General features: G+C 34.8%; 2 protein-coding genes across 3 annotated transcripts in view; one reads left to right on the forward strand and one right to left on the reverse strand.

The window, feature by feature from the left end:
* Positions 1-7,394, reverse strand: part of LOC146476939 (ras-specific guanine nucleotide-releasing factor 1-like) — a 44,223-nt gene extending 36,829 nt beyond the window's left edge. The window contains exons 1-4 of one of the 2 annotated variants that reach the window (XM_085114041.1): positions 6,831-7,394; positions 3,614-3,723; positions 2,312-2,459; positions 18-92 (exon numbers count right to left, since the gene is read on the reverse strand). In XM_085114041.1, coding sequence (XP_084970167.1) covers positions 18-92; positions 2,312-2,459; positions 3,614-3,723; positions 6,831-7,094 — 597 coding nt within the window. In that variant the 5' untranslated portion in view covers positions 7,095-7,394. Of the gene's footprint in view, positions 1-17; positions 95-2,311; positions 2,460-3,613; positions 3,724-6,830 lie in introns of those variants that run through there. The other variant, XM_085114042.1, reaches the window with a different exon arrangement.
* Positions 7,395-7,653: 259 nt separating this feature from the next.
* The window catches only part of LOC146476940 (uncharacterized), a 41,135-nt gene continuing 24,187 nt past the window's right edge, over positions 7,654-24,601 (forward strand). Inside the window, exons 1-18 of the mRNA XM_085113900.1 lie at positions 7,654-8,116; positions 9,242-9,673; positions 11,051-11,134; positions 13,547-13,644; positions 15,887-16,031; positions 16,615-16,719; positions 17,337-17,462; positions 18,042-18,209; positions 18,478-18,615; positions 18,986-19,065; positions 19,180-19,288; positions 19,475-19,542; positions 20,578-20,641; positions 21,732-21,769; positions 22,725-22,781; positions 22,886-23,036; positions 23,660-23,758; positions 24,165-24,245. Of these exons, the coding sequence (XP_084970026.1) occupies positions 7,946-8,116; positions 9,242-9,673; positions 11,051-11,134; positions 13,547-13,644; positions 15,887-16,031; positions 16,615-16,719; positions 17,337-17,462; positions 18,042-18,209; positions 18,478-18,615; positions 18,986-19,065; positions 19,180-19,288; positions 19,475-19,542; positions 20,578-20,641; positions 21,732-21,769; positions 22,725-22,781; positions 22,886-23,036; positions 23,660-23,758; positions 24,165-24,245 (2,214 nt within the window). The 5' untranslated portion in view covers positions 7,654-7,945. The remainder of the gene's footprint in view (positions 8,117-9,241; positions 9,674-11,050; positions 11,135-13,546; positions 13,645-15,886; positions 16,032-16,614; positions 16,720-17,336; positions 17,463-18,041; positions 18,210-18,477; positions 18,616-18,985; positions 19,066-19,179; positions 19,289-19,474; positions 19,543-20,577; positions 20,642-21,731; positions 21,770-22,724; positions 22,782-22,885; positions 23,037-23,659; positions 23,759-24,164; positions 24,246-24,601) is intronic.

A 24,601-nucleotide genomic window follows, 5' to 3' on the forward strand; every position in this document is an offset into this window, starting at 1 on the left:
CCATAGCATTTAATTACCTTCTTGATGTTTTTTATTTCCTCACTTTCTTCGTCTCTTGCCTCAGCTGCCTTTAGTTTTCGAAGAGATCCAACCTGTATAAAATGTTACATTCTTACTCAAGAATATAAATACTGCTAATTAAAAGCAAGCCAATCTGAAATTAATCAATGAGGCAGCAGCTCTATTGAGCAAATATAAATAATATACAGTCAAACCTCCTGTAAGCGACCACCCATAATGTCAAGGATATGTGGTCGCTTACGGGAGGTGGTCGCTTACCAGAGGTCAGACCACAGGGGGTCTAAATTTCGGGTAATTTACATATGGTAATTGCGGAGACCTAACCCTTTTGCCAGTGCTTATTGAAACTCACAGTAATAACTTTTCTTTAGACTGTCTGATTTAGGAGCAAACAGTAAATGGCATTTTTGCAATGTTACATTTCAAGCGTAAAACATCTACAAATTTTCGTGCTTGTTTGATTGTTACATAATCCAGTTGACGTTCTTTATTGCCACAATTTTTCGTTGTTGAGTAATACAAGGTTGAGAGAGTCATCACTGGTCATGCATGTACATGCATTTACAAGATAAGAGAGTTTCTTTCCTACAAGGGATTCAACCTGATTAAAGTTTATTTCAGTGTACACCATAGTGCATGTGTATGTTATCAATTGTTTTGAGAGACACTTCCGGTAGCACCGGCTGTGAGATTTTAATATGGCATCTGCTGCAGTGATGTGGGCCAATATGTTACAGCGATACATTATTCAATTTCCGCCCGTGAGAGAAACAGCAGATTGTGTGTCATGTGGTCGCGTACAGGAGGTTAAAAACAACTGAAAATTTTAAACAATCATCTCTAAAAGTGGTCGCTTATGAGAGGTTCCATCTATAGTGGTTTGACTTGAAAATTTTTGGTATTTTGGAAAAGGGGTCGCTAATGAGAGGTGGTCGCTTACGAGAGGTGGTCACAAAGGGAGGTTCGACTGTATAAGGAATGCAAGGAATGGTTATAGTAACTGTTATGGGCAAACGGGATGGAGCAATGGCAACTGCTTTGTGTTGTGCTCAGAGTAATTGCTGTAATTTTCCCATTTTGAGCAAGATTTACCCCCAAAGCACACTTTTTCAGTGTTCAGTCTATAGCATTCAAGTGCTCTCAAGTTCAGATTTCACTGTGGAGTGAGATTTTCCAGGAAGCAATTCTTCTAGTGGGGTTCAGGGGCAGTACCAAGTGAAAGTGATTTATTTAGTAACTTGTAAAAAGAACACCTTCAGTGGCATAAAAAAGCTAGGAAAGGCACTTTTCTTTACAACAAAGTGTGATAATAGATACTATAGAGTTACATGACTGAACAGAAGAGACAGATTATGGATATTTGACAGTTTATTCCTTTTGAAATTTACCCACGTACACAGCTGACCACTACAAAGAATTTTGCCTTCTTCATCACTGAAGGATCACAGTCAGACTCTGAATTCAAATGTGACATTCTAGTCTCATTTCTCGTTTCAGAGCCTACATTTCGCTGGTCAGCAGGTAAATGGCTGAATTTTGTTTCATACTCAATGCATGAGGGGAATTTGAGAGCTCTTGCATTGCAAAATTCCAGAATGACAGCATTTTTTATCCCAAAAGTATGAAATGCAGAACCTTTATCATGAGATAGCGCAATATAACCCTTTAACTCCTAAGGAAAAACGACATTTTGTCCAGATCCAGGACTACAAACTCAACGTGTATGTATAATATACCATTTTAAAGCTACTCAATGAGTGTATTTCATAACTGATATAATTATAAAATGAGAAAAGTTATGGCTTTGAGATAAATGGCCTTAAAACGTAAAAATTTAAAAGTTAAAAACATCCCAATCCTTGTGTATATTAGGTATACCCCTAAACTATAGCTTATTTTGCAGTTCTCAACATGTCCATTGATGTGAGAGATGTCTTGAGACCCACACCTGCTTGGGGAAAAAAGTTGAAAAGTTATGGGGGTAGTCAACCACATCACATATGGGAGGGGGTTAAGTTTTCATCCTTTTAATGGGTAGATCTTCACAAGACCATCTTGGTATCAATTATTCATCGAAATCTGTCTAATATTGACAGAGTTATGGCATTATGTGCCAATTAGCACTCTTACGGATTAAAGGGTAAAACCATCACACAGCATATAAATATCCAGAAAGTTAGCATCAGGTCCATTATAAACTTATTGCACTGTGTTTACCTCCATAGTTTGTTGGGCAGAGTTATTGTTATTAACAATTTGTATAATTTAAGATATTAGTAAGATTGTTTACCTCAGATTTCAGGCTGGCCACTAACTGGCCTTGCTCCTCACACTGTTGAAGTAACTGCCATTTAGCAGTCTTTTCACTTTCCAGTATCTGCGTAATGTGGATGTACTTCTTTTCCAGTTCCTCTTTCTCTGATTGCAATTCAGCAAAACTAATTAAAAGAAAAGAATCCAAAAACAAAGTAAGCCAAAACTGGTCCACAAATGGTATCCCACCCACATATACTTTTGCAAGTAATTTAATTAATTAATTAATTTTGTGAGTTGTTCCCCAGAGACTGATTACACAGCTCTGGTGCGTTCTCCAGGGGTGAGCTCATGTAAGACATTCAGTGCAATCATAATAATTCACCATGCAATGTTTAGCAATCTCTTTCACAAAATTTAGCCTTACATCACTTTCAAGCAATAATAATAATAATAATAATAATAATAATAATAATAATAATAATGATAATAATAATAACAATAATTTTTTTAATAATAATAATATTTTTATTGAATAACGAATAATAAAATAAATTTTACAATCAACATGACTCTAAGCGTACTGTACAAGTATGGTTGCATGCAATAAAATTCAATAACATAATTGGAAATCAATAATAATAATAATAATAATAATAATAATAATAATTATAATTTTTTTATTAAAAAATAATAATGACTTTATTAAAATATTCCAAGGAAATTGTTATTTACAAGTTAAAAGTAGAAAACAGAGCTATTAAAACCTATTTACAATTCTTCTCGATTAAAAAAATAGACTATTTTCAAGCACAATTTTTTTTTGAAGAAAAAGGAAAAAAAAAACAAATCTCATCAAGTTACAATAGTATTCTCATTCGTAATAAAAAATCATAAATTATCATAATTAATGATGAAAAAACAACTCTTATTAAAAGTATAAGCGGATTTTATCGGTCATTAAAAACAACTAAAATTACGAAAATTAAGAAAAGAAAGGGAGAAATAATAATAAAGAAGTCACAGCTTTCCTTTGCAGCTACTTGAATATGTTGGGTAAGCATAATGGTAATCGGGTCTGTCATTTATTCATTCCTTCATGTGCAGTTCAAATATATGAACTTCACAGCTGCATAATAAAGAGGGTTTTAACAGATAACATTCTACACTGATATTGGCCCTCTGTCATTTCCGGCAAAGTGGCCATATTAAACCGCAAAGTTAACAAATCAGCATGCAAAATGTGATTGGATGTAAAAACAACAACTGTGATTTACAGACTGAGGCAACTTGTAGCTCTCCTTTTCTCTCAATTTTCTCTAAACCAGTGATAACGTACCTGCAGTTTGTTATAGCATCAATCCATGCCCTACACTCCTGGTCAGTGTTTGTTCTTAGGATAAATTGCTGCTGTCCATCTGCAGTTGGTATGTTGATACAAAAACAGTTCTGCAATTATTGAAACAAAGAGAGCTTTTTATATCAAAGATGTAGACACATTTTACCTATAATACAAAGATGCTAAATGCTTGTAAAATACCCAGCTGTGTGATCAACAACATTTTTTATGGATATCCCCTGTCATTTCCAGGTACTTTTTCTCAATACCCCATACACCTTCAAAGTTTTTAACATCTTTTCTTCAGAAAAATTGGCAGATCAAAAACTTAACTTGTACTTGTACTTGTCTAATAATCACTGATCCCTGGAAAGTGTCTTTTTACTAGTGACAACTTCTATTGATCCAAGATAAAAACTGTCAGGCATACCTCAGGCATCCCATTGAATGTGGCATATCTTTTATCATGAGATGATGACTTAATTCAAATGTAGCCCACATGGGCTATGATTTAACCACAATCAGGCATCTAAGTTTGTAGGTTTTGTTTATTTGTTATTCACAGAGGAAAGACGAAAAAGAATACCCGTCCTCCCCACAATAAATGAAACTATACACTACCACAAGTATAAAATTTATTAATTATTATTAATTATTAGTTAATAATTATTATTATTTATTTATCCGCCAATCACTTTGTCAACAGCGATATTTTCTCATGGCATGAGCCAGTTGTTAATTCTGCTACTGACAATATCTTTTGACAGAATGGTTTTTGCATTAAAATTGTGCTTGCTTTCTTGGGAAGTTATGTCTGCCATAATTTATCTCGACCACATGGATCTAACATTTCCCCCATTAACAAAAGAGAAAAAAAGAGAATCAAAGCTTGATAAATTTTGCTTAAATTATCAAAACAAATTGCAGTGACAATGAGTGATTAAAGATGTATACAGCTGTTTCAACAAAGGTTGTCCAAAAAAAAAACGTAAAAGCGTACACAACAATGCCGAAAGGTAGTCTGAGAACTACCAAATAAATTTCAATCAAAGCTCAGAATCCATAATGCCTCAACCGTACAGCGAAGACTTGAGATAGCGGGCAATATAGATTCTGAGCTTTTATTGAAATATATTGGGTATTTCCCACGCTACCTTTCAGCATTGTCACATACACTTTTACGCTTTATTTGGACAAACTTTGTCGAAACAGCTGTATACAGCTTTACACATCTTCCAAGAAGAGCTGGATCAGACAAGACTGTTGACCAGTAGATAATGAGTCAAAACACAGAAAAAAGAAACTATTGATTGAAACTTGGTGGGGAAAGTTGCTGCACAGACTTAACCTAAAACCATCCCTAAGAAGTGGCCCCAAATTTATTGAGAATATATACAACATACCTCCAACAGGGAGGGAGGGAGGAAGGGAGGGAGGGAGGGAGGGAGGGAGGGAGGAAGGGAAACTTTACAAAATGTGCAGTGCGTAGAACAATGAAAGGCAAATGTGACATTGAACCTAATGTACATTGCATTTTATAGCCAGATATTCAAGGCCCTTCAGGAAGAGTATCGGGTATGTCCATAAGTCATGGAATTGGACAGATAATCCAATTCCCCTAAATCCAGATGAATCCAGGTGATAGAATCATCTACTCTACGTAAGTTGGCCAACTGGATCTCTCAGTAACTCTACGAATCAGTTACTTGCAGATTGGTATTAAAATCATGAATAAATACAACATGAATGATCTTTACTGGGGTGGTGAATAATTAATTTGGACTTTGTAAGATGGTGAGACAGGCATTCTTGTTTGCTAACTAAGACTTTCTTAGCCATGCAAATGAAATCAAGACTCCTGCCCGGCACGAGACACGAAAATGGTAGTGCCAGACCAACAAAATTATCTAAAATTTTGCAAGACATACCTTTGAAGGACCATTTGCCACCCAGCTATATTACTATTAATATTTAATAGTTGGTTCTCCCAAGTTAAAAGGCTAGGTTTTGTCAATAAAGAAACAGTATAAAAAATAACCACTTTTTGCAGTAAAAGAACTAGATCTTTTTTTCACAGGAAAACTTGTTTGAATCATGAAATACTTCCCAGACAGAATTGTTAGAAATGTTAACCTCTGATTGGCTGAGCTATACCATTTAAAGAAAAATAAGAAAGGCCCATTTAGTAATTTTAAAATTATGTAAAATTAACTCGTCTGGAGATGCTATAGATTTCAACTTGGCCTTCAACATATTACAAAGTGAGATTAATATTATTTTAATAAAAGAACAAATTTTTCAAAAAGTTGGGCAAGATACTTGAGGAAGAAAAAGTTCTGAATAATAGGTGACTGAACATTGACTTTTATGGAGTGACTGTGAAAGCTACTCGCAGAACCTTAATAAATTCCTTATTCAAATTTGTGCACCACACTGAACTCGAACAAAATATATTCAACCTCAAAGACCACACAGGGAAGTGCAAAACATATTTGTTCACTTTATGTATGAATAATAAATAATCGATTGCAATTATCTCTCTTCTTGTTTTCAAGCCATTTGCAAATGTCAACACAGAGTTATAGGCCTAGAAAACGTCGATATGTGAAAAACATATTACTAAGAAAACGACAGAATGAAGTTAAAACCTTAAGAATTATTCATGCGAAATTAAAGATCAACGACAGTGATGTTGACCCTCCAAAATCATCTATAAGGTCGGCACTGGGGCTGACTTATATCAATAAAAAATTGGGGATTTTTGCATGTTGTTGACAAATTTAGACACGAGCTAAAAATGCACACCATTTCGCCCACACAGTACTTGAACTCGGTATTTCCTGTAATATCAAAAACGGGTTTGAAGAGAAATATTTAGATTGCAAAAACAAATGTCTGAAGCAAGTCTGCCTTCCACTCACGAATCAAAACAAAAGCCAACCGTACATCACTTCAATTCAGTGGCAAGGTGGAACGAAACCAAATTGGTTCGCCCCTTTTAAGAGGTTCTTTTATATTCCTTTATTTTGAATCTTATAAATTTGACGAAAAAGCTCTGTGATCTGCAAACAAATTCACAATCGAACAAAAAATATAAACTGTACCTAGATCTCTGAAAGGAGACAACAATGAAGCCGAAAGAAAACAAAATAATGCCTTTTTAATGCGACGGTCAGTCTTAGTAAAATGAATTCAAATACAAAATACAAAAACATACCTGATTTTCGCTGTCCTTTAGGTTAGTCAAGCAGAATCTCTCACAAATGGAATGCTCCAAGTAAATAGCTCCTGAAAGTTTTGTAGAATCTTCACTTTCGAAGTAGAACAAAAAATTTTGGTATAATGCACACCAGCGCTGCACCCATTTGCAAGCGTTTTCGTGGTTTTTGATAAAAACACGTCCGGTTATGGAGTAGTCGTGCTTCGCCAGCGAAACCAGATGGTTGAGTTGCTCTTCGCTAATTCTTACAGAAGCGGGCATAATGATCAAGCTAAACGTGCAAACAATTCATAAGCATCCAGCTGATGTGTTAAGCAAAAGGTGAACTTCGTTTCTTGGTGATTTTTGTGTGCAGTCTCGAAGGTGATTTTTATCGGGTGTCGAGAAAAAGGTCATTCTTATTTCAGTGAGGAGAAGAATTCCCTTTTCATATAACAACGATGAATAACAACCATTTTACCTTGACGGAGGAACGGCAAATAAAACCTGGATTATTGTTATTTTAAAATTTCTATCTTGCCTCGAAAACCTCCCGTTTGGATCGAGCGCCTTAGAGAAAGCAACAAAAAGTCACTGTGCACAGTGGGGTGGGGAGTTTGATCCTTGGCCGTGGCGCACAGGTCCTTCAAGTACATTTTGTTGCTTTTAAAACTATTTTAATTATAATACTCCTCAGTCTGTTTATTGCCTGCTGACGGAAAGTAGCTCAATCATTCAGGAGAAGTAGTTAAAAAGCAACGCAACGCCATGAATTTTTTCTTAACAGCGAAGATTCCTCAAAAATCTAGATTAAGCTTGGGGTGCCTGTGTTACTTGTGATAAACTGTGAGTCGGTGCCACGGATATTCATTACAGACCCCTAGCCCTTGTCCTTTTGTCTGAAGAAACAGTGTCGTGGCGAAGAATTTCTTTTCTTGACAACATGAATCATCTTTGCACTTTATTTCGTTTTCAATTGATGGTGCAAAAACAACTTGAGGGCCTGTCGTGTATGAGCTACTCTGTATGATTTTAATGACAACTGGAAAGGTGAAAGTATAATAACGTGGACAGTCAGCAAATCTGGAAGCTACAAGCCGAAGCGTATTCGATGGACATGATACAAGCCAATAATGAACCCTGATGAACTGTTTTGTAGCAGGAGCAATGTAGCCGAGAGCAGGTTTTCAAATTTACCCACGCGCACTCGAGTGCACAATTCATACTCGTCTTTCAAGACCCCTCACTTTGTCAACAATGGCGCGCTCAAGCTAAGTGCTACAAACACACATCCTAACTTGGAGGTAAGCGCTATTACATGATGAACGAATCCAAATTAAACCTTGCATGGATTTTATTCTTCTCGTGGTAGTGTTATTTATGTTTTGAGAAAATGAAATTCTGGCATGTTGTTGTCGTCAAAGTGAGCACAATTCGCCTGCATGCTTCTGTTCTTTATTTAATACTGTACCAGTGACTCGATCATTTATTATTAACCGTTTGATAGACCTGTTTAATACAATGCCAAAATTGGGTTTTCTTCCGAACTGTTTTATCTACGCTACAATCTCCGCAAATTTTGGAAGCTTAAAGTTTGCTGGCGTTTGCTTCAAATTATTTCAATTCGCTTTTGCGGCGTGCTTTCGATGGCTTGTTTACATTTTATAGGGAAAACAATCCACAGTCTTTGTCGCCTCATTAAAAATTCATGGCTTAATATATATCAAGTTGATTCTTTCTAGTTTGGTTTGTAGACGGAGCATTTCTTCTATAGTAATAGAACCAAATTCAAGTCTTATAAAAGACTCCATTTTCTCAGTCCTTGCAGATGATTTTTAAGCTTAGTGTTAATCCTTTTGGTTAATATGTAAGCTTACAGACTTCATAATATTATTTGTACAGGTGACACTGTTTCCATTTCCCAGGAATTTTCATTGTCACTAAATCTTTTGTCCAACATTTCAATAAAAAAAAATTAGAAAAGGAAAATATAAAACAATTAAATATAATTTTCAAGAAAAGTAAGGTAGCTGGTACGCTACAGTGTTGCTATGGCAACCAATAATCATTAACAAAGTTTGGCTTTTGTTTGTTCAGAGAAATTTGTTTTGTCAATAGATAGTTATTTATGGGAGGAAATTATTTTAAGTTATATTTTGAAATTGGCTTGACTTGAATTTTACTATAAACTCAGTTTTCATAGTAATCACACAACAGGTTGAGAATAACTAGGTGCTAATCCCTAGCTTTGTGTGCACAACAAATTATTTTAATTTCTTGAGTCTAACATCAGGAGGTGGCCTCTTACTATGTGTCATGATGTAACAGCCAGCTGGGTAACCTATATGTTGTGGCTAAAATCTTGACTATTAGGTGTTCATATTTTGAACTGTATACATAATAATACATTCACCATGATTTTCTTGCAGGATGATTCTCATTGTTATAGTAACACTGGTGTTGAAGTAAGAGCTCTGAGAAAAGCTCTCAATTTACCAGTAGACTTCTCACCAAACTCTGATGGTTTAAACTCACTTTCAAACCATTGGGTGAAGCAGCATGGAAGCAAGAATGGTCTGGTTCAAATCACAGATAGTGGGTATTCATCTAAAGTTTATCCTCAAAGTGTTGATGCAATGCAGAATGGTGCAGCATCAGGGTATTCAACCTTGGGATTGGACAGTGAATCAAATGAAATGAAAAATAACTCATCGTTCTCAAGTCATGAATTGAACTCCTTAGGAAGTCCTATCAATTCTTCAAGCTTTTATGAAAGGAGTTTAAAAAGCTCACTTGATGAGAGTGAAACTAAGAGAATGTTATTATTAGAAAAGCTCAGAGAAGCTCATCTAACCATACAGGCAAGTATCTTTTTGCTGCTTTAGAATTGTAATAAGTGGTGCGGAGTGCACCTTTAGTAACTTAGTATTTTTGTTGGAATCCAGTTTAGGTCAAAGATGTTATCAACCTGGTAAAATATGTACTGATCCTAGTTGAATCAGTTGTCAAATAGAGCGGTTTTCAACTGAGTGTCAAAAGTAATATTATGCCTCTACTTGGGTTTTACTTTATACCACTCTGTGATTGGTTGGCAAACCTCGCACTACTTTCTCGACCAATGGGAACCAAAACCAAAACCAATCGTGACTTAATTGCTGGCACACCTTTTCCTGGGCTTGCCTCCAGTTACATGTATTAATGCTCTGAGTTCTGGTTTGTTGGTTGCTCATTTGCAATTGGTCAGAGTTATTACTCTGGTTTTGGTTTTACGACACTCAACTGAAAACTGCTCTATTATAAAATTATGTAAGATAAAAGGTGGGGTTTGGTTTTTGGGAGGTATCACTAGCCCTAAGCTAAACTTTCCCAACCCTAACCTGCCTTCCCTTATCCTCATCTCCCTGTCTTGACACTAAACCTACTCTACGGTCCATTTGTACATGCCCCCCCCCCCCCCCTGCAACATCACATGTTGACACTCACCAGGATTTGAAGGCAACTCACAACTCTCAGATCTTTAGTCCATTAGTCTTTACCCAGTACACTATGTGGGGCGATGGTGCTAGCTCACCCATATTTCTTGGCATTGTTATTACAGTGTAGCTTGAATACCAGATACACCCTGGTTCAACCTGAGACCAGAATGGTGGAGGAAAATAAATGTAGTATATAGTTATATTATGTTTACATTACATTATGGTTCAGGTAAATATTACATTACATGAACGTGTACGTATGTTACGTTATGTTACGTTATGTTATGTTATGGTAGGTGATGTTATGATATGTTATGTTATGTGTTATGCTGCAGTACATTAGCATTGCATTACCTTATATTACTGGTAAGATTGATATTATAATAAATATCGAAAAGTGTCAAATGTTTAAAAAGCGCAGGCGTTTTGGGTTCATAACCCTTCTTCACTGTGGAAGAAAACCATTAGAATAGGCAATTCTTAGAATACGCAATTCAAATGGAGGCACTTGTATGCGCAATAATATTATAACTTTACTGGTAGCATGCGCATGCATAAAGTCAATACCGGTAATTATTGGTTCATACCTTAGATTATGTTATTTTAATTTCAATCAATAATTGTTCTTAAAAACAGCAACAGTTTTGATTTTTAAAGACATGTTTTGACAGCTCTCCTGTCATCTTCAGTTTTTAATCATAAAGTACTAACTTGAATTTATAATAAGTACATTGAATAAGAATTTTTCTGGTTTTAAAACAGAACCAGGCAGGAAAACTTGCAGAAGGTGAAAGTGAGATATGCTTCTTGCGAGGGCAACTCAAAAGCATTGGCATAGAGCAAGAGGTAATTAAAACAAATCAGAGTTCTATGATGTTGCTAATAATCAGGGATAATAATATATTTATTGTACCCTGCTAGCAGAGCGTTTCTATCTGGCAAGTCTTTTAGCATGTATGAAGATGTAAATGCATCTTTAGTATTTTGCGTAGTCAGATTGTTTACTCGGGGAAGTAAACAAGCTGACTACGAAAAATACTAGAGGCGCGAATGACTTCATATATGCTAAATGACTTGCCAGAAAGAAACGCCCTGCTAGCAGGGTACACTGTATATTAATTTATTGTCCCTTGTAAATGTGTACTGATTCAATGGTGTTTCTTTTTTGATTGGAATCTCAACACAACAACAACAATGGCTAACAGTACATTATGACTTACAAGGTTATAAATAAATGTAGTAGACAGGAAAAAAATCGTTCGGAATGAGATACAAGTTTAATAACAGTTCATAACATTGCAAACTACTTAACGTTCTGGGACAAGAATGAATTAGATAATATAGAAGAGCACATTTCTCAATTTTCCACTGCAATAAGATCTTGCTTTGAAATTCTTTTACAATATTATTGGCTTCTTGTCAACGCACTTACAGGCAAAGACATTAAAAATTATGCTTTTAAAGAATGACAAATAAGCGTAGTCGGTGCCTTGTGTGTTCGTTTAATTGAGGGATGTGAGGAATAAGGTTGCGGGTTATTTGTTTGCATGTAAGATAAATATCGGTATTATTTACAATTTATATTAAGGTTACCCTATACCTTCAGAGGTGTCTCGCGTCCGGTTTAAACCGTAAATACCTGTACCCTTATATCAAATTAAAACTTATAGAGCTGGCTATCAAACTAAACCAAGAATTTTGAAATAAAATGAATTGCCGAATTTTTAGTGCTGTTTTCTCAAATCAATTTATTCACTTGGAGGAGCCACTTCAAAGAGCTAAAACTCAAAAGGAATTTGTTAGTTTGCCTTCAAATTTGGACAGTAGCTAGTTTAACATATAAACAACAAAAACGTGTCTGCAAATTTTTTCTTTCGAAATATTTTTCTCCGAGAGCGATTTTTGTACGATCACTCCATATTTTTTCTTCCCATTTCGAAAATGCTCTATAACTTTTCATTGCGATTGAATATGGCAAAACGCATACACTTTTTTTTAGCTCCTCCAGTCCGGAAACTGAGGAGCAAATGAAATTAGCGAAAAACAAAATTCGCTTTGACTTGTAGCTTTAAAAAGGTAATTTGGACGCTCGCATTTAGAGGTTGTGAAAAATTCGACAATTAATTTTATTTCAAAATTCTTGGTACAGTTTAATAACCAGGTCTATAAGCTTTAATTTGATATAGGGGTTCAGGTATCTACAGTTTAAACTGGACACGCTACATCGCTTAAACGCAAGACACCTCTGAAGGTATAGAGTAACCTTAAACCATTAGATAAAGTTTCTGAATAAAAGGACATTGTTAAATTGCATGCCATAAACATGTGCTCAGTTGGCAACAGCTGGAAAAGTGAATGGCTGCAGATAAATTAATTGTTTTGTTCTGAAACTTATTTTGAAAAATATCTTCAAAAGTAAGAAAGTTGCTGTTTACGTCTAGAATGTCTTAATTATAGAAAGCTTTTTGCTCAAACCAAGGATGCCAAAATATAGGGTTGTTTTCAATAGTGAATAGTTTAGTCTCAAGATAGAACACATATTTTGGGCTCTATTAAGATTATTTATGCCAGCTACTTAAATCCTGGATATTTCCTCTTTACTAACATGTTGGTTTTCCTGTCTAATCTGAATGTCGAAGTTTAGGAAGACTTTAAACTGGTCTTGTGGAAAGCCACTCAGATCAGACCAGTTAGAAATAATTTCTTTGCATATTGATCAATTGCTGGACTGTGAGAGCAGACGACAAAAGCCGGAAAAGGCTAATTGATTGCTAGTAGAAAGATGCTGGTCAGACTGTTTCACCAGCTCTTATCAACTGGAAACAGCTTCCCCCCCCCCCCCCCCCCAACCCATCAAAGAACCCTTTGTTAGTGTGGTTAAGCACACAGAGCATCATAAACCACCCCAGCCTTTTTTCAGCCAATGAGTTTCAGTGATTGCAATTCTGTGCTAATGATCAGGAATCTGAGAGTCTACTAGAACCCGGATTTCAGAATCTATAAATGTCAAATATAGAATCAATCCACTCATCAGCATCTACAACATTACTAACTTACTAAATAGGCAGGATCTACAATCCACCAGATACTCCTTCATTACCATCCATGACCCCTGAGCAAAAGGGTTTTGTCTGTGGTGTTAAAATGTTCTTATTTTATCTTTGTTTTAAGTGATTGTTTCATTTATTGGCCAGCTAGCTTAATTTATTATAATTCTCAATACTTATAAATTCTCTTTCAACCAATTTATCCCTTAAGGGACTTCAACAAGAGGTTGACTGTCTAACAATGGAAAAGAAAACCCTGGAGTTTTTTAAATCAGAAAGCTTGAAGAATCGAGAGGAGTTCCTTATAAGGCATGTGTTTGGGGAAGCCATGAATTTTGACTAACAATGTTTTTTTGCTATGTAATTAAGTTAATAAAAATTAATATTTTGCAGGCTGGATTTTCCCGTACAGTCATGTATCACATGCTTTTTTCACTGTTTGTTTGTTAAAAATACTTTGTTTGTTTTTTTACTCTGAGACTCATACCTCCCCTGATACATGTTTGTCTACAAGGACACAGTAGATATTTTTTTAATAATTAGTCAAATACATTAGGCTATAAAACTGCATGACCATAAAATCTTCACAATATTTATTACTTTAATTTATTATTAAATTTCCTTTCAAATACAATAGGCTGTAAGTTTGCATGACCATAAAATCTTCACAATTACTTTAATTTATTAATAAATTTCCTTTCAAGATTGAGGAACATTCCCAGTGATTATGAGCTTATAGCTATTCTGTCTTTAAAAGAAGAGTGTTTTAAATCTGTTTCACCTTCTTCTCTGCATACATTGTTCAGTTCAAGCAGATGTTCCAACCCAGACTCATGTTTTACCAGTTGGTTGAGGGACTAGTCTGTTTGGATCATAGTTACAAAAGCTTACTGTACTAATGCTACTGTACAAGGCCCAAAAGTCCAGACAGTGTTCATGTTTGTAAAACAGCAAAAACAAAAGAAATGGAAGCTTAGTTTAAAGACAGTGCCTCCTAATACAGAAGTATTTTTGCACAGTTTATGACTAGTATGGGCTACTGGAATCCAGAAAGAAAATTGGGGGGTATTGCTGAGATAATCAAGCGACAATTATTATTCTAAAATGCAGTAAATTACAAAGAAATGTTTGGTATTGTTTTCCAAATTTTATTATCTCTGTAAAATACATGGTTACCGCCAATTTTCTTTTTGGGTACCAAGAGCACTTGCTAAGTTCTGCTTTCTCCACATAGTTATAAACCACGCAAAAATATAATATCCCTGTATTTAGTAGCTAGGCATCTATGCCCATAGGAAACCTGAGTATCTTGAGATGCATAGAGTGTATGCACAGTAACAAAAGTAGGCACTGTCCTTAAGGTCATTCCTTTGGAAACAATGAAACGAAGGCAGTGAAGTATGACATTTAAAGTCACTTTGGGTGTTTTTCAAGTCAAATCACTATAATTTATTTTCTGGGTAAAGTTCAAGGTTGTTCACATATATTAAGCACTTTCATGTAGTGGTTCTGCTTGCTAAAGAAAGCAAAGCTCATATTGTGTTTAAGCTTCCCAAAGTAGTTACTATGTAGTCTTTTTTGCCAGCTAGTATTGTTCGTGTTGAAGAAGAACCAGCGAGGAGATGAAAATCCTTAGGGATAAAATATTGAAATATTGCACATTCACTTCTTGAAGATGGGTCCACAGTGCACTTCTGTGGTTTATGATTAAAGTTAAACCTCATAAACGCATTGTTTTCTTTACTGAGCACTCAGTTTTAAATAATAATATTAATACTGACAGTGGTTGTGTGGTAAATCAGTTGATTTTGTCATATCGTGGGAGTCTGGTTCACTCTAGGCTTATTTGTTTTATTAGCTTTTATAAGACAAAAATTATGTTGTCACTAACATTTACACTTTAAATCTTTGGACAGAATGTTGTAAATAAAACATTATTATCAGGTTTCATCCTATTATAACATAGCGACTACATTAAGAATCTTGTATGTTTCTGGTACTAGTCAAGAGTAACTTACATAATAATAATAACAATAGCTCTGCAGATACAGAAATCAGTCATCACAAGCTCACTCAATATTGCGAGGCGCTTTAAGCTTTTGAAACAATGGACATTAGGCATTTTATTATACTTTTTTATTTATTTATTTTTTTTTTTTAAGTGTTTCCATCATGAGGAACAGAAGTTTTAGTATTTAGATTGAGGATTTTATGGATAGTAAATAGTTTTAGAATTTAATTACTAGGATCTTTATGATTAGGAGTTGGGATTTTAATTGTAAGGACTTTGGTTGTTGCATTGATTGGCTACGGCTGGCCGCCCAATCATTGTTTCGGATATCTGGGCATCCAGAAGTTTTAACTGCCGTAAGAATGATAATAATAATGATAATAATAATAATAATAATAATAATAATAATAATAATAACAGTTATGGTTTATTAACAGATCCACTGGATTGCTCTTCCCTGTTAAATTACATTAATTACAATAATTTACAAAATAAATCAAATCGGGATTGAGCAGTTGAACATTTGCTGTTTTCTTGCAGGGTGAATGATTTAGACAAGGCACTAAGAATATTGACTGCAACACACAATGCCTTGCAAACAGAGGCACAAAAAAAGAAAGCTGTTCTTGAGAAGACAACATCTTATGTTGCTACTCTTCAGCAAGATAATGACAGACTACAAGAGGTACTTTATGTTGTCTGTCTTTTTGTCTGCTAGACAGTACGTGTTTCTTCTTATTGTCATGATTACTTGTTTGCAAACATTTGTGACATTGGCTGTCATTCATTTCCAGCAGTTTCATCAATTTAGAGTTGTTACTTAATTAGTGTCTCAAAATTTTAGATTCTGCAGCTACTAATTAAAATTTAAAGTTAAGCTTAAAGAATCTAATATATGTACATATATCTGTAAAATGTGAAAAGCCCTCACCTCAATCAGCAGGTCAAACACATTAATTTGACACTCTCGTTGTAGGCAACTTGGCTTACAGTCATTTTGGTTAGGTTCGCGTGCATCTTAGTTCGTTGCAACTTTGAATCCATGTAACGTAATATTATGTAATGTAATGTAATGTAATGTATACATTGTGATTTGCACGCTATAAAAATTCAACACTTGTTTCATAACCATCACACTGACAATGGCAGATGTACCATCAAAACATGTCTGGAAAATTAAAAAAATGTTGTTTTGTTTTTGAATATTTTAACAAAGACATTTGGTTTATTTTGATTGACTGCATGTATATACTTTGGCAAATTTATAGGTGAACAATGGACTGAGAAAAGAGTTGGGTTCTTTAAGGAGCAATGTGGACGAACATACTTCCTACAAGAGTGATGTTACTATACAGCTAGATCAGCTTAACAAGGTGACTGTCATCATTGGCGACATATAATTGCATAACTTTTAAAGCTGGGAGCGCTGCAGCATTCTCTTCTTTATATGCCTAGCTAGGCTCACAATAGGTTGAGTTTGTTTTTGGTTCTCGTCCATGCTGTGAAGGTTTTCCCCTGGGTTCTCTTTTTGACTAGATTTCAGACCTCTCTCTTAAAACCATCTCCATCTTTTAAGCCAGACTGGATGCAAAGGATCTGCATGAAATTTACCTTAATATGTATACCATGGATCAAAGCATTAGATTTTGTTGTTTCACTGTTTGGGGTGATGATTGTTATAGGGTGCTAAATATTACCTTGATTTGTAAATTATATTTATGCAACCTACAGTATTACAGTGCGACTACTGTTACCAGGGTCACTTAAACAAAACTGGCCAATCAGATTGCAGCACAAGAACAATGAATTTAACCAAAGCCGATTGAGCCAATCACAAGTAGACGGAAAATAACAGTTAAAACCCTAAATTTTGGAATTATTCACTGTTCGTATCATTATATATTATGTGATCTGATTGGCTAGTTTAAAGTGACCCTGGTAATAGTAGTCACACTGTAAACTTTTTGCTTTCATTTGTTTTTTGTTTTAGGATTATCAGAAAATTCTTCAAGAACAGGCAGTTGTTAAACATCAGTTATCAGAGAGCATGAAAGCTACAGAAGAAGCAAAGAACAATCAAGATAAACTGAGCCAGGAGATTATACAGCTCAGAATGGTAAGTTAGAAAAGGGGAAAAAGGTATTTTGTCAAATATACAGAATGTGTCAAACTGGCAACTGAAGTGAACATTCTAAGAATTCAACCTTGCTAAAATATATTTTTGTGTACTTGGAATCCCATTAATTTTGTTTACCACACACAGCTGTAGACTATATGTGGGGTAATGTTAACATTCACCAAGTGCATAAGCAAGAACCTATTGAAACAAATTTTAAATGTATTAAATAAATATATTTTAAAGGAATTGTAGTGGCATTGTAATAATGAAATTTAATTATAAGTATGTAAAATATGATCAATAATTGAAGGCTCAGTGCATGACTGACCTATAGTGCATTTCAATATTATTGTGTTTTGTTGTTTTAGCACAGTTTTACTGGAGTTTTTGCCTGTGGAGTTGAATTTCTTCAGGAAACATTGCTCCTCTGTTTCATGAAGGAATTCAAGACCACATTACAGAAACTCTGTTGAATCTGAGCTAAAACAACAAAACACGATCAGAAATGCACTAAATTAGGTCAGCTATGTACTTAAAAAACCCTTCATTTAATAAAAGTAAATAATTTTTTTGTAGGAGCGAGACATTCAGTGTGGAAAAGTGATTGTTCTGGAAGAGGAAGTCCAGCACCAACAACAGAGCTACAATAACCTATTGAAAGAACAGCAACATGTGCTGAAAGACAAAGCAGAGCAGGACCAGAGACTGCAAAGGGAAATTCATGAGAGGCTTTGTTTGAAAATGGTTAGAAATGCGGAAGATGCAACACTGCAGTTAAAGTGTTAGCCATTGTTGATTTTCATAATCTACTAACTTAAAAATAACTTACTTTTATTAAAGTTCTATGGAAATGTTCAAACTTACAATTTTTGGCTCCTGTGTATTTTATGTTAAAGCTCCAATAAAGACTTTTTTAATCCTAAAGTTTCTGTGGCAGAATATTTTTGGGATTAAAGTAATAAATGTAACTTACTATAATAGAATTTTTTTATAACAAACTGTATTTTTTTAGGTTAATGATCTCCTCAAGGAGGAGTCAGCCCATGTGAAGGAGGCATTTCAGAAACTTGAAGAGTTCACTAGTTCCATGGAGCAGAAGTCAAAAGAGATGGTTAATCAACAAGAAAGTATGTCAGGCTTCACTGAAGAGGTAATCATTCGACAATTGGCTGGATATCCATCTTAGGAAGGAAAAGTCTTGCTGACAGTAACAAACACTAGTCTAGACTTTATAATGAATGACTTGAATGACTGACTGGCTGATTGACTGTCACTGACTGATTGACTTGCTGAAAGACAGTGACTTACTTCATTGGGACTGACTGCCTTAATTGCACCTGTCTAACGGTCTGGATGCATGACTGACTGATTGACTGGCAGGCTGACTAAATCAGACTGACTGGCTGTCTAACTTAAGCTTCAACTTTATGGTTAATTAAGAGGTCCTATGACTAAGCTAATTATTTCGGTTTACAATGTTATTATTTTTAAAAGAAACTACAATCACTTAAATTTTCCAGATGGCAGGCTTAAAAAGTTGGAATGGAGATCTTTTGTTAAAGATTGCAAATGCTAAAAGCCATTGTGAAGACTTGCAAAGGTAACTTTAACAGCCTCACAGTCTGAATTGCTGAGATGTTTTCTATTATGATTTACTAATTAAAAGTTCAATTTATCTCTTTTCTTGAAATCTTTTTCGCATTTCAATATGTAGCCAACTCTCTTCTCTCAATGACACCAACAAGTTATTGAAAATGGAAAAAGAAGACACAGAAAGGCAGCTACAGTTGATTAAGATGCGAGAAGATGCATTTACTAAACTAGTAAGTTTGAACATTAAGCGGCACATTATTAATTATGTATTAAATTTTAATACATAACTTTGGCTACAATTGCTGTAATTACAAGTGGCATCATGTTTTGTTAGATGTTTTGTTAAAAACACATAACAAAATAATTATATTACTTGTACTTTCATTGATGACTGAAAACACATTACATGTTTTTAGCAAGTGTCCAAGTCCAAGGAGCTAACAACTGAGAATGACAGTCTAAAACTGAACCTTAACACAATCAGGTAATTCATATAGTGTACCAAAATGATAAAAATCAGCATGGTGTACTGTTAAAATTCATTATTTTGAATTCATAGTTCCATTTGTTTATTACATTTGACTCAGTTGTTTGCCAAGTTTGTTGTAACTGATTGCACTTTAAGAACGTTGGATTTTTTAAAGTTCCTTAAGTTGTTTTTACTATACTAGCTAAGTTCCTTTAATCCAGTTTGAATTTAAAAGATGTATAGTGAAAATTGTGTTGTGTCTTAAGGTTCAGTGAACATGTGCTATCATAAGATACACTAGCTGAAGTTAGATGAAGTGCTATAAATAACGCAACTACATAACCACTAGTACTGTAGCTCAGTGGTAGTGCGTCTGAAATAGTAATTGGAAGGTCTTGGGTTCGACTTGTGATAAGAGCACTCAGATTTCCTTTTTGCAAGTATGCCTGTGTTAGTCACTGAGTAATTTTTTTACTTGTCCCCTGGTGCCAAGGTGGCGCATAGGGCCAGCGGACTGAGTAATATATTACTCTTATTCATTCACCAGGCTTAAAATATATATTTTTCCATTGTGCATATGGCACATGTATTGCCATGGACATTCCAATCCTAGCAGTATGCAGGATGTTTGTCCCATGAACCTAGTGGCCTTAGCACCCACGAGTCTCGTGTAGCTCAGTGGTAGAGTATCCAAACTAGTAACCGGAAGGTCTTACATATAGGTTCAACTCCTGATGGGAGCAATCGGATTTCCTTTTTACGAGTATGCCTGTGTCACTCACTGAATAATACATCATTCTCATTCAACCTGATCAATTACTACATTGTCAATCCATAGCTATTTAGTTTTTCGATGTGGGATGTTGACCGGTAGGAAAAGTGTTAGACACTTATCTGGCTAATTAAGCACCTGTGAGAATCCTGTGTGTTAACTGCATGTGCTATAATTATGTTTCCAAATCCAATATTATCCTTGTTAATTTCCTTTCAATTTACTATCACCAAATTGTTAATATGAACTGTACCTTTTATCTCTGATCTGATCTGCAGTAAAAAGAATGAAGAACTTAAGGACCAGTTGGAATATCAGAAGGAAGAAATGAACACCTTAAAGGTAACTTCAAAAAATGCCACTTAATAAGCAGGGACAAATATAAGGACAGACCATTTCACTTTAGTAAAAATAGCTTTAAATTAGAAGAATTTTGTTTACCCTAAATTCCTTAATATCAATAATGCAATATTTAGGGGTATAGAATGGTAAATTCAAGACTTTGCGAGACTGCGAGACCCTTGATTTAAAATCCAAGAGTGAGACTTCATTGTTTCTATAATTTCCGAGCCCGAGATTTTATCTAGTAGAAAACATCCAAGCCTGAGACTCTTGGAGGTTCTGAGTGCTGAACAGTTTTCAAGTCCATAGTAGCAAAAAGGAGGTTGTTATTCTTCATGCATGTGTTTGTTGTTCATTGCTTCTAATGGAAATAGAGTAGAACCTTTCTTTTCTTGCTCAACAATTTGCAAGACTAATTGAGACTCAAATACTGTATTCAAAATTTGAGTCTCCGAGATGGTCCAAATTCTAGTGAGCGCAAATTCCGAGACACTAACTTTAAATTGTGAGAATTTGAGACTGCGTTAATATATTTCAAGACTCATCATTTTTGATAGACCATTCCATACCCCTGACATTTCAACAGATTCTTAAACCTGTTTACAAGTGAACATTGATGTTAAAATGTTATATTTTAAAAATCATGTTATTTTAATAGTCAAAGTATTTAACATGGTAGTGCTTAAATTAGGGACACTGTAGTGAGAGAAAATAATAATGATTGTAGGTATCTTAAAAAAAGAAAAATGTGTAAAGCTTAGAAGTCACTCCAAACTGCCTTACAGGACACAGTAAATCTTTGTTATAGAACTGTTGAAATTAGTTTGAAATGTGATTTTGATCAAAGATTGAGAGCATTAAATTTTATACCCAGTGTCCTAGCTACATTTTAGATTTGCTCAGACTTATATTTGCTGCATTTTTTTTTTCATGTGTCCTTGGAACCATTTTAACATAGCTCTGTATTATTTTTGCCTGTTTTAATGGTAATGCTAGGGTCATGTGATATACATATACCATATAGAGAGAAATTTTCCATGAAATATTTGACAAGTGAATTAATGCAATCATGTCTACTAACTTCTTTTAGGAAAAGTTGGAAGAATTGTCATCTTCAGTTACTGAAAGGTGAGATTCACTTCAGCTGTTACCCTAATTGTCATTTGAATGAGAGAATGTGGACTGAAGTAGGATGGCTCTCGGGCAAATATGATGATGATGTTGATCATGATGATGATGATGATGATAATTTAAAACCAAGAATAATATTATTGTGCATATTATTAAATAAGTGAGTGATAAATTTAAAATGTGAATTACAAATTAAATAATAATTAAAAAAACAAATATCTATATTTCATAATAAACAACATAAAATTATACAGATGCTTTAAATCTAACTTTTTAGAAACAACAATTCAAAATACAATCATACAAAAGAAGAAAATAATGATTAATAGGCCAGTCTAAAAAGGTAAATAATTTGGGGATTCCTTTGAAAGCACCAATGGAGTCATCATACGAGAGGTTGGGGAGGTACTCAGGTATATCAGTGACAGGGAGGTGCAAAGCTTTTTTTCGGTTTGAGCGTTTCTGAAGGACTGTTTTGAATGGAAATATTTTAGTAGGGGCATTGTGATGAGAGAAGGATGGACTCACTTCCAAGGGTTATGTTCTGGGCCGCTGGACTTTTTTGGGACCAGTTTAAGTGTAATAGGACTCACTTGGCCTCATAGCTTTGACACCCTGTGTTGATTTTGGCCATAACTGCAGGAACACTAAGTAACTGAAAGTCAGGCGATCTTAAATGATTGGCCAATGGTTTTTAAATGCATTTTTATTAAATTTACTGAGATACATCGGAGCCAGACCATGAATCACCTTTTAAAAATTTTAAAACAATAAGGTTCAAGGTTAATAAAATTATTCTAAAGGAGAATGTAGGGGAAAGTTTTGTTGGGGTTTGATCTTCTATGTGTTTCGTTGCGGCATATAATAGTTTAATTTTTTTCATGTCATATTTAAAAGTGCTGTTAATATTGACTTTTTCATTCTTTGCATTCAATTCTTGTCAATATCAAAGAGGCAGCATTCATTTCTTGCAAGAGGAGGTGGACAAGATCAAGAAAACTGTAGGAAGGTATGCATGAAGTGCATAATTGCATCCCATTTTATTTCACATACTTAGATAGTTGTGCAAGTTTTTGCTACTTTTTTTAAAGGTGTTTCCCTTTGTCACAAAAGGCTGGAATCAGAGAAGACTGACCTGATTTCTGAAGTAAACAAGTTTCACAAGGAAGGGGAGGTTTGGACTCTTCAGAAAAGTGAACTGGAAATGACACTAGCAGAGCTCAGTGCAGAAAACTCTCAGCTAAGGAATGAATTACAAACCAAGGTATGAGCTCACAGCCACCTCAGTAAACCACCAGATCTGGCACATGCTATCTCCAGAGGAGTATGTGCACTTTGACAGTTGAATAGTTCCCCAAAATTGCAAGGGAGTTTAAGGAAACTTTGACTAATCTCACTAAATCTGATATGATAAGTTGATCTGTGAAGATGATTTTCTGTTTTATGAAGAACATACAAGACTGCAATTTGTGTGACATTGGAAAAAAGGTTAAAATGTTTCTTGTACTTTTCAAATTGTTGTTGTTAGTAAGAGCAGTAAGTGTTGCAGTTGACCAACAGCAGTGAACAAAATGTTTTCTTTCACTGGTATGGGGGAGGGGGGTGGGGGTGAGTAATCCCTATTTTGTAAGGTTGGTAGATATGCTCTCTTGACATGAGGAACATTACATTGTCGTTTGATTACCAAACTTAACAGTTACCACCATGTTTCTTTTATTACTTATTATCATACAGACAAGTTGCACACTACATGAAGGGCCACTTTAATTTGGCCCAGGCCACATATAAATAGTGGGACACTGGTGCACCCGGCCACCAAGCTTTGGAGTCAAGTTTTAGCCCTGAACAGTTGCAACTAAATAATTAACTCTGTTGCACTCATTTTAGCTCATGCCAAATGACACTGAAACTAGCACAGCTGATTACAGAAAGAAGTTTGAACTAGAAAAAGAAGAGGCAGTAAGAAAGGCCAAAGAAGACATGAAGGTATGTTCACAGTGCTTAGCTAAATTTGTAAGTAAACTATAAAAATGTATTTACTTATGACATGACTTCACTTTTGGCTTCTAATCATTTATAGTATTCTCCTCCTGTTGCCAAGCTGGCTTATTGAAGTATCACTAGTGATGAATAAATCATAGTATTTTTAATCACTGTAACTTTGACCTTCCATATGTAAATCTTAATACCTATGAAACAGGCAGGCCATCAAATTTGACTCAAATTTTCAATTAATTACGTTCAAAAGATCTCATTAATTTTACTGCTTTGGCTGAAAAGTTCAGAAGACATCTCTCATATCCTATCAGCTTATTTACAGTGGTTGAAGTGAATGTTTACAAAATATGTGGCTGCCTGACATGCATGATGTATTTGTTTTGTTGCTATTTAGGAATCCTTTGATGAAGTTTGCCTTGAATTAAAAACTGTCAAATCAGAACTCAGTAAAGTATGGGACATGCTTGAAGTTAAGGTAATGCTAATCAGAATGTTTGTTGTCTGAATATAACATAAATAAACACTAGAGGTTCTTCTTCTTGAAGGTGTGGTGTTGTAGTGGTTTTTAACAGTGCATACAGGCTTCACTTTACCTTAAAAATAATAAGCCAGATAAGTGTTAAAAATCTGCCTATTTTAAATGTGAAGCATCATCATGTTAAGATCGCAGCAAATAATAATAATATTACTGTTTGCTTGTGAGCTAATCACACTTTATGCTTCATCACTTTAACTGTTGTAATAATTAGTCCCAGGAAAAAAAACATGTTTTCCTACAAAGACAAAGGCTCTGTTCAGACTAGGTGCCTGTGTCTTGTCCAGTTTGTTTAT

The sequence above is a fragment of the Pavona decussata genome, unplaced genomic scaffold, assembly GCF_977016875.1.
Source record: "Pavona decussata unplaced genomic scaffold, jaPavDecu1.1 SCAFFOLD_72, whole genome shotgun sequence".
Lineage (NCBI taxonomy): Eukaryota > Metazoa > Cnidaria > Anthozoa > Scleractinia > Agariciidae > Pavona > Pavona decussata.